This window comes from Drosophila albomicans, chromosome 2R, assembly GCF_009650485.2.
Source record: "Drosophila albomicans strain 15112-1751.03 chromosome 2R, ASM965048v2, whole genome shotgun sequence".
In the NCBI taxonomy this organism is placed as follows: domain Eukaryota; kingdom Metazoa; phylum Arthropoda; class Insecta; order Diptera; family Drosophilidae; genus Drosophila; species Drosophila albomicans.
In genome coordinates, this window is record NC_047631.2 from 10,625,554 (window position 1) to 10,635,752 (window position 10,199).

The 10,199-nt window shown below is 36.3% G+C and overlaps 2 protein-coding genes across 2 annotated transcripts; one reads left to right on the forward strand and one right to left on the reverse strand.

Annotated features, from left to right (window-relative positions):
- Positions 1–69: 69 nt before the first annotated feature.
- LOC117573501 (inhibitor of growth protein 2) lies at positions 70–2,141 on the forward strand. The gene is made up of 3 exons (XM_034256728.2): positions 70–437; positions 532–1,448; positions 1,506–2,141. The coding sequence occupies exons 1-3, from the start codon at positions 305–307 to the stop codon at positions 1,710–1,712; spliced, it is 1,257 nt and encodes a 418-aa protein (XP_034112619.1). The 5' UTR covers positions 70–304; the 3' UTR covers positions 1,713–2,141.
- Positions 2,142–2,177: 36 nt separating this feature from the next.
- Positions 2,178–3,240, reverse strand: LOC117573503 (uncharacterized). Its single transcript, XM_034256734.2, has 4 exons — positions 2,852–3,240; positions 2,689–2,788; positions 2,582–2,632; positions 2,178–2,516 (listed from the first exon to the last, which is right to left on the reverse strand). Exons 1-4 carry the CDS (start codon positions 3,124–3,126, stop codon positions 2,433–2,435), a joined length of 510 nt encoding a protein of 169 aa, XP_034112625.1. The 5' UTR covers positions 3,127–3,240; the 3' UTR covers positions 2,178–2,432.
- Between the last annotated feature and the right edge of the window lie 6,959 nt (positions 3,241–10,199).

Sequence of the window (10,199 nt, forward strand, 5' to 3'; positions counted from 1 at the left end):
CTGCAATCTCACACACACAATCGAATACAATTGCAATCTCTCCCCCCTCGGTAGTTGTTTTCCAACACATAAATTATACACACGCACACACACAAATACAAGCGTACAGTCGCAACATCTTACAAAAAATTGGAACTTAATATTTGCGCTGCTAAATTTAATAATCCGATTGACATATACACAGATATACTCGTAATTTCAAACAGTTTGTCAGCTATGAACGTTGTCGCAGCATAAATACTGTCGGAAGTGGTCGAAGTCAGAGCTAGTGGAGTCGACGGAGTCGGAGCAACGAAACCCAATAATGATTGCATCCGAATCGGAGGCCATCAATTCAGCCACTTATGTGGACAACTATCTAGATTCCGTAGAGAATCTGCCCGACGATGTACAACGCCAGTTGTCCAGAATTCGTGATATCGATGTCCAATACCGAGGTAAACACACATTTTGGGGGGAAAATGGCGGCCATTTCCAAAATATGTATGCCACCTAACCTCTCTCTCCTTCTCTGCGTGCCTTCTAAAATAGGTTTAATACGTGATGTGGACCACTACTATGACCTCTATGTGTCGCAGCAGAACTCAACGGACACCAATCGGCGTTCTCGCTCCATTAGCCGAATGCATCAAAGTCTCATACAGGCGCAAGAATTGGGTGACGAGAAAATGCAGATTGTGAATCATTTACAGGAGATCATCGATTCCAAGGTGCGGCAACTTGACACTGATCAGCAGAATCTCGACCTGAAAGATGAACGTGATCCCTACATGCTGCTAGACGATGGTCCACCCTCGAAGCTACAACGCCTCCAAAGTCCCATGTGTGATCAAGGCAACAGCGCTGCGAACAGCGGATTGAATAGCAGTGGACTGGGCAACTCGGGCGGCAATTCCTTGGGCAAGGATCACTACGGTGCTGTGCCATTTGGTGGCGTAGGTGTAGCCTCAGCGTCGGGCGTTATGAGTGGGAATGGTGGCAACTCAACGCCAACATATGATCGCTCAGGGCAGCACCTGGGCAATGGTGGCAACGGCCTCAATGGAAACTATTGCGGTGGTAGTGGCAACGATCTGCAGCGTTCGGGAAGCAAACGTTCGCGTCGACGCAATGAGAGCTTGGTCAACAATGGCAGCTCCACGGAAATGGGCGGCAACGAATCGACGTCAGCGAACGAAGCGGGCAGCAGTGGAAATGGACACAGCAGCGATCGTAAAGGTTCCATTAGCGGTGTTGGACAGCGCAAGAGTCATGTACAAATGTCAAGTGGAGGAATTGCTGGCGGTGCTGCGGGAGGTGCTGGCAACGCCGGCGGCAGTTCGAGTAAGAAGAAGAAGCGTAAAGTACGTGGCGGTGGCGCTTCGAATACAGCGGCAAATGCACGAGAGGAAACGCCTCCACCCGAGCCTATTGATCCGGATGAGCCAACGTATTGCGTGTGTAATCAGGTGAGTTATATTAGCCAGCAGCTAGAAACATTATTTATGTTATTATTTATCATTCAGATATCCTTTGGCGAAATGATACTCTGCGATAATGATTTGTGCCCTATCGAGTGGTTCCACTTTTCATGCGTGTCACTGGTGCTCAAACCGAAGGGCAAATGGTTCTGTCCCAATTGTCGTGGAGAGCGACCCAATGTCATGAAGCCGAAGGCGCAATTCCTCAAGGAACTCGAGCGCTATAATAAGGAGAAGGAGGAGAAAACTTAAAACAATGTTGTTAATTAAAGTTTTGTGTTGAACACAATTAGATATTAAATCCCCCCAAACTATGTAAATTATTCGCTTCTTAAATATTGTAGTTACATTAACTCTGCTTTCTCTCCCCTCTATTACTCTTATTGTTTATTTGGTCCCCTTGCCCCTTGCACACACACTATACACAGTGATTAGAGAGGTTGCTGATTTTGATTTCAAGTATATGTATAAACATTTACGCTACCTTATTGTATAAGCTTACATTTAATAAACATTAACATTCATTCTAAATGTCAAAATGTAGTAGAGTATGTGGGATTGTTAATTAAAAAGAAAGGCTCATAGCTAAATTGGATTTAATCATTTAAGAGACGGACACACTAAGGACACCCAGTTATAAATAGCCTACAAATTGATCAAAAAACCCAAATTATTAATAAACCTTAGATTAGTTTTGAAGTCGGACATGTAAAATAATTTTACAATAAAATAGTAATTTGTATTTATATATAAATATTCGTTTCGTCTTGTATAATTCTTAGATATGTGTATAATTGTCATTTATATTTAATGTATATTTAGGGTAGAAGACACGTCTGGTGTGAGTGGAATGCCATTGTTGTAAAATTGGCTATGGACGGATTTGTTGTTTGCTTAGCTAGCCAAAAAGTGTAAAAGTAAAATATGAAAAATATTCGATAATGGACGAGTTACTGGCGTTGTAAACTGACTCTATGGCATTAGCAATTCGATGTTTGGATTCTGAATCGCCAAGAAGATTTGGTATTGCGAGAACACAACAAGCCAGCAGTAAATCTGAAATACAAAAGTTTTTAAATTTAATTATTTATTCAGTTTCAAATCTTCATTGATTCACTTACATTATATGCGTTCCACACGAAGTTCAGGAGCGCTGAAAATGTTTGTTCCAGCTGCAAGAAATATATATTGAAGCACAGAGTTTACTCCAATCTTTAAATTTACTTACGTAAATATAGTAACCTCCAATCAACCAAAGACTCCAACAGAATTGAAAGAGAATCGCGAGGCCAATCAAGAATAACCAAGGCAACAACCAACCTCGTGTACTGTAAACAATTATAAATGTGTGAATTATGATTTTGATTGTTGGGCTAAGTTAGAAAACATACTTGATTTTAATGCCATAGCACACCAGATAAGAGGCCAGTATAATTAAGAGGAAATAAATAATAAAGAAACCACCTGCTATTGGCATCGATGATCTGATGTCTGTCTCAAACAACGGCGAATACAATTGTCCGGATTCTCCTCCCAGAAGCATATAACTGATTAATGTAATCATTACCACACTTAATGCGGCCGTGTAACCAGCAACGCAATAGCTGCCTGTGCGAACATTATTTGACCAAATTATGGGTGACCAGCAAGAACTCAACACTACCATTTTGATTGGACTATGTCGTTGTTTTTATTAATATTTGTAAATAAATACTTCAGATGCAAACGCGACGCCAGCCTAATGAATGTTTGCTTGATGTTGTCAACGCCCAGGCTGTTGATGTGACCAAGAGCTGTGCTAAATATATATCACTTAGAAAATATACTGCATTTTTTAAAATAATTAGTTGCCTTGGTAACACTACAATAAGCGCAACATTTGAAAGTGTCTAATTTTTGTTACTGTGTTTTTTCCTAAAGCGGTTCTATAGCATTGTTTTAATTAATAATTTTTTTAAATTTGTTTACGTATAAAACATTAAAACGCGAAATAGAATTTCTTCCCAACATAATAAGTGAGACCACATTCAGCAAAATAACACTCTATGAAATATGGATGGTACGTTGCTCACAGCGTTAAGGCGTAATAAATTTAATTTATATCTATTTGACGAGGTTCAAGAACATATTTAATAGTTTCAATGATTTTAATAGAATTTTATGGTATTTAAACCACTGAAAAATAAATTTAAAAAAATTGTACAACATTATGGTTATTAACAAATCGATACATCGCACAAGAATCGATGCTCAGTTTAAAAATTTATATGCAGTAAGATTTCGGGAAAAAATATTTATATGCGTTCGAAATTAGGTTGTATTGCTTGAAGTGCTTCAAATAGTTTATTTTTTTTCGACATTTCAGTGTTTTTCTTAGAAATAAAATAAAATCAATTTACATAAAAATTAATTACCTTAACAGTAGCACTGTTTACATTAACATATGGACTGTTATTAACAGTAAACAAAGATGCTGGGAAAGCTTTCATTACTTCGCTTCGTTGTATAAATTATTGATTCATTACATTTACTTCTTAATGTGATAATTATAAAATAAAATAAATAATTTCCATTGATAATATCAAACTGTTGATTCTTGCACATTACAGTTACGAATTTGAATTTCAACAGAAGTTCATTGTTTTTTCCAGTCCTGTAGTAAAAGAGCCGGCAAAATTATCGATAGACGTCAGCAGTAGCTGCTGTAAAGAAAGAATTGTAATAGAGTGCAATCGAACGCGATTGACAACGGTCGTACTCCGGGTGGTGTCGCGGACAAAACTCTGTTTGATTTTATTTTGTATCCCGATATACGAAAGCATCCTTAATGTTTTGTGATATTTAATAATCAGCTCTGTGAAAGTTCGCGAAATTATTGAAAATGTGTTAATGCGTGAGGTGCGTATAATTAATGCAGCTATATTATTTCTCTGTAATAAATAATAATAATGATTTGTTCGACAAATTCAAATTTGCCAATTTTGCGCGGTTAGATAAACAAACGAAAGTGCTCAAAAATAATAGATGAATAGATCTACCTACATACGTACGATATTCGTTTGAATAAGTTCAAGTACTGTTAAGCGAAGAAGAGGTTTATCCATAAATTTGTGTATTGAAAGTATAGAGTTCAATATGGTGATATTTATTTGGTACGTTCGCCAATGTGAGATGGAATTGTGTTTTGAGTTCATGCTCTCATGCTGGCTGGCTGGCTGGCTGGCTGGCTGTCTGAATGGCAGAAAGATCATGGTACTTTTGGGTACGGCAATAATACTTACAGTCAGAGCGGCGAGTGCCGCCGACCCATATTTCGATTTCATTTCATTTACAAAAATAAAAAGGCGGCCAAAAAAAGAACCAAACAAAACAAAAAAGCGAAAAACACAACAACAACAAAAAATCGAAGAAGAAAAAAATCAAACAACAACAAGAGACGAAAAGCAGCTTCGGCAGCAGTACGAATGCTCAGATGCTCAAGTGCAGGCAAAAGAAGTAAAAGATATGCCGTAAAAAGGCAGCATAAGTGTATTTTGAAGATACATTTTCAGGCTGTTGACTGCTCTTTGGCTGCTGTACGAATACGAATATGAATACGAATACGAGTACTGTAGCATGCTTGTTTAGTAAGCTCCCAGTTGGCTTTCCATTATTAACTCTTATAGAAAGGAACACAAAATAATTTCAATTTTAATATACAGTATTTACTTATTAACTCTTAAATAATGCTGCCTTTTGTGTCAACTGACGCAAAGTCTAAACTCCAGTTTGTGCCCAGCTTATCTGTGGCAAGTTTACCTGATCTTTCGTTGTTGTTTTTGTTGTTGATGCCACTTTCAACTTTCGTATGATTCATCTGTAAGACTCCCTTTGGGGCAATAACTTGAATGCGTTCACTTAATCTGTGACTTAAGTAACCTATTTTTTATTGCAAATCCATTGGCTAATTGTTTCCAAAAAAAATAACTGTGATAAATGCGACTGGCAAACTGGCAATTTACACCACATCCATTCAACAAGAAAATCAAATATCTCCCTGATGCCAGCCACCGTTTGCCGCATCGTTTGCCACGGGCATTAACATTTTTATACTCACAGATACATTTGCATATTCATCCTATACAAACAGACAGACAGTCGGACAGACGTACGTACGAGTTATAACGTATTTATGTGCAAGTTGTTGCCATTTGAACGCTGTTGGCAATGGCAGTAATGTGACCATTTAAGACCTCTTTCTGATGTCTTATGGAGTGAAAACGTCCTGCTGTGTGAAAACAAATTATAGGCATGTAATGTTGCATGTTACGTCGCGACAGTGATGCGGTGCGATGCCGAGAGAGTGAGCGACTCCAGAGACTCCCAGGGCTAGGGGCTAGTCAACAAGCAGGCAACTAGGCACCAAAGCACCAAACCACCAAGCACTCTAGCATCAATGGGTGAAGCAATGATCAGACTTAAGTTAGTGCTACACTGCACAGTGGGCCAAGGGAGAGGGAGACAGAGGGACTTTACACTGCTGGTATAGTAACACTCAAAAGTCAGGCCCGGTTTGGTCTGGCCAGTTGTATTTCGGCTTTACGTTGATGCATTTGCATAGGCGCAAGCTAAGCTTTGACTTGTGTATCTTGTTGCTCTCTAATACTCTCCTAACTGCTTATCAGATTTATGTGGCAATCGTACACAGCTTTGCCATGCTCTTCTCTAAATACCCTCTAAAATGTAAGCTGCCAACATTAGAAATAGAATTTGACTTGAATGAGAATTGGACATACATTTCAGCAGCACCCACTTGAGAATTGGGCAAGAACTAACAAAAAAGTTTGACGAAGAAAAATCTGTATTTATGGAATTGATATTTTAAGATATATTATCTGTTAACACATATAATAATATATCAACCTTTGCAAATGTTAGAGTAGTTACTAAAAATATTTGACACATTTTTATTCCGACATATTAATTTCCAAAACAGTGTAGTATAGATTGTCTTATAATATTTTATAGCAATAGAAGACAATGATTCTAATGTAATCCTTAAAACAATAATTTCAAATAATCTTTATAATTTCATACCAAGTTTTTATTACTACATAATACTAATTTCCTAAAGAGACAAGTATTGTTTTATTATTGGTAGGTCTCCAAAAGTTGAAAATTTTCTTTTCGATTTTTTTAAATCACCCTAAAAGTCTCAAATTTAAATCGAATTACTCGTTTAACTAGGCGTATATGCCGTCTGGCATGTTAGCTACACATGAACAGCGCCAAGAGCGGCGATAAAACAGTGTCTGCCACCGCATATAGTACATATAGCAGACCCAGACCCAGTTGATAGATACTCACGACCTCGTCAGCAGTTAGTTGCAGTTGCGCCCACACAAAAAACTGTCCGCCTGTAAAGAAAGCTGGTGCAAAAACCTAATGAAAACTGCCTGGCAAAAGAGTTGCAATTGCATTTATGATTTTAGGAAGTGGTGATTAAAGCTGAAGAGCCTATTCCCAAGCCTGGTCAAAGTCAAAGCCAAAGCCAACAATTCAGACTCGGCCATATTGCAATCGAAAGCTAATTGCTGATTTATAATACAGATATCTCTTGGCTAACCATATGAAACTTGGTTCATATGTCACTTGGCTTAAACGAACATTCAACAAAAAGATAATTATCAAACAATCTCACGTTTAATCTTCGATTATCAAAGACAATTTACAAGTGTTCAAAGCCTTTTGCTCTGATGTGTGTTGAACATTTTTGGCATCTTCCTGTTGTTGCATTATCTTTCGATTTTCATCAGACAAAAACACAATAACGCTTTTTCTTTTCTTTACGTTTTGTGTAGCAAACGAAACTATGGGGAAAAAATTTGATAATTTTCATAAAAACTAAAATCAAGTCAAGTTCCGCATTATTGTTTGGGCAACAAATAAGCAACACAACGAAAAAATTGGAGGAAAAAAAACATAAACAGCATTTGGCAGACAAATCTGAAATAGACTAATTGAATGTTGTGCATTACTCGTACTTTGAGTGTGCTCCATCGTTTAAACGTTGAATTGTTTGAACCAAGAGGTCACCATTGAGGAAAGGTCGTGAAAGTACAACTCTGAGTGGGTCTAATCGAAAATCAAAAGTGAAACGTTGCCCAAATGGCACTCAAAGTGAAGCAGATTGCATGGCTGAATTCGCTAATTAATCAAATTTGCTCAATCTTTGCTCAACTACAAAACAAGAAGGAACTGCTATCATATTAAAATGCCGAAGATTTAATACTCTACTTGGATTTTAAGCATCACACATCAGAGTAATATGTAAGGCTTTATCCTTATGAATTGAATTTGATTGCATTCTATTAATGGAAGACAACATAAATTCAATTTCAAACTGAAGGCAAAATATGATAAACCATTTGCATTCCATTCGATTTAATAAATGTGTGGCTAATCTAAGATTGACAGCTCTTTATATTAATTAATATTAATATTATTATTATTATTATTAGTATTGCTTTTTGATAAGTAAAACTGATTTTCTTAATGTGTATCTAAGATATGTCACTTCTTCTATTTATTGACTCTGCATTTTAGAGGCTGACATTAACTCTTAATAATGTTCGAAGCTTTGAAATTTAATATACTAAATATAAAAATTATTCTGCACTAATTTTTGCGCCAATATATTTATTCCTTATTTGGTTTCTAGAAGCAAATGTGTGTTTGAACTTGATAAGCATCAAGGCTATGGCTTTTTTTAGATCTTTTATTTGTGGGACTGCGGCTTCAAAGATGACTAGTACTTAGATTTAGTAATTTTAATTGCGTTGTTCCATATGTATGACTCTTCTGATATACAAATATTTGCGATTTACTTCTATTGAATTGCCATTTTGTAGCAAATCAATGCAGTTAAAAATTGTCGCGTCTGAGATCTGCTATTTTATCGTTCTCTTTCAAAGCCAAAGCGCACTTGAACTAGGCGATTGGATTACATGTGAGACGAACTCAGGTAAGCCTAAGGTAAAAAATTATAATAATAATATAATTATATTATGGCTGTGAGTGTTGTGATTTAATATGTATTAAATGCATTAGATGTGCTTTTAACGTTCAATAGCTCATTGCTTAGTATGTGTTTATTATGGCGTAATTATTTGTGAAAAATATTATTTTCTTTGTATTCGACGTAATTAATAACTCTCTCGAATATAATTTATGTCGTAGAATGTTTTCCATTCAAGCAGCTTGTCGCTTTCGATCACAAAACTCTTACTTTTTGCTATTTTTCCGTAATTTCTCGATTACACTTAATGAGAACAGGTATTTACATATTTTTTTGGAAGTATGTATGCGCATCTTAATAAATGTTTTGTCTGTTGTTTGCTAGCTTATTATTTGTTTGTTTACAAAGTAAGTACTAGATAAAAAAGTGTAGATAAAACGAGTGTTTAAGCGAAAACTCAGCAAAGCCGCAAATATTTCTGTATAAGTAAACGACATTTCTCATACGTAAATACGTCAGAGGAAAGAGAGAATTTAATAAAAAAATGTAACACGAACATTGTTATACTCTTCAACAGATTCAAAATAATGAACAGTGCATAATTTGTCAATAATATCAGGAAGTTGTACAAAATACTTGAAGTCTGCAGAAATATCTTTAAATCGATTTGTTATTATTGACATTGAAGTGTAAGCTGTTAATAGAATTTTGAGTAAACAAATTTTAATTAATTGTAAGCCTTTGTGGGGATCTTCAGACGATCGTCATTTAAAAGCCATACAAGTTTTGACATGTTGCGAACATTTTGCTGTCTTATGCAAAAGTATCTAACCGGCTGCCATCTCAACACTCAACAATAATCAGAATTAAGAATTAAGCCTGACAACAGGCTGGCTGACTTTCTGACTTTCTGGCTGACTGGCTGGTTGGTTGGATGGTGTGTTACATGTTACGTCTTGGCTAAGACGGCGATATAATCTATTTTTAAACTTCTGTGATAGGTCGTTTAATGCCTTGGCTGTTTTGACTGACAAGTGACAGCGGATCAACGGTTGCCGCAAAAGAATCCACAATGCATCCCAATGCAATACTCTCGTACTCTTATTCGTATTTCGCATTTCGCATTTATACACCTTTGTTGTGGGCCTCTATGATTAATCTGCACAGCGTTTCAGGCGATTTAGGCGTTTCGGCATACCAGCAACACCTTATTCGTCATCCCAACATCCCCACCAATGAATGAAGGTGATTAAGATTCGGATACCACGCACAATTTTATACACTATCGCTGATTGGTGAATCCATTAATAGTGCTCTTCATTCGTCCATCACAAAAGATCGCTAATAAATTATATTTTGTTAATTGTTTGCCTTTTTTTTGTTGAAAGTTAAAAGGGAGGTTGACATCTCTCAAATAGATTTTATAGTAAATTCTTTTTAAAGTGAATATTAATGTTTTTAAAAATTGTATAAATATATACATCTTTAACAAACGAAACAATTGAGTGTTAAGTGCACTTATCATAACTATATAATTTGCATTTCAAAAGCCATATTTTTTACAACTTAATGGGAACAAACTACTTTAGCCAAGTCTATGACTCTGTCTTCCTCAATATTGGAAAAAAGAAAGTGAGGACTGCATTTCCACAGTCATCTATTTAAGTTGATGACAAAGAAAAAGCCTGACCCATATTAATTTCCAACAGTTGTTTTGGCTGAAACAATAGATCGCATTGTCT

Coding starts and splice junctions, on each gene's coding strand:
- LOC117573503 (XM_034256734.2), bottom strand. CDS start 3,126: ATGGTAGTGTTGAGTTCTTGCTGGTCACCCATAATTTGGTCAAATAAT. Junction 2,789..2,851: donor TGCTATGGCATTAAAATCAA/GTATGTTTTCTA, acceptor AATTGTTTACAG/TACACGAGGTTGGTTGTTGC. Junction 2,633..2,688: donor TTGGAGGTTACTATATTTAC/GTAAGTAAATTT, acceptor TATTTCTTGCAG/CTGGAACAAACATTTTCAGC.
- LOC117573501 (XM_034256728.2), top strand. CDS start 305: ATGATTGCATCCGAATCGGAGGCCATCAATTCAGCCACTTATGTGGAC. Junction 438..531: donor TATCGATGTCCAATACCGAG/GTAAACACACAT, acceptor CTTCTAAAATAG/GTTTAATACGTGATGTGGAC. Junction 1,449..1,505: donor CGTATTGCGTGTGTAATCAG/GTGAGTTATATT, acceptor TTTATCATTCAG/ATATCCTTTGGCGAAATGAT.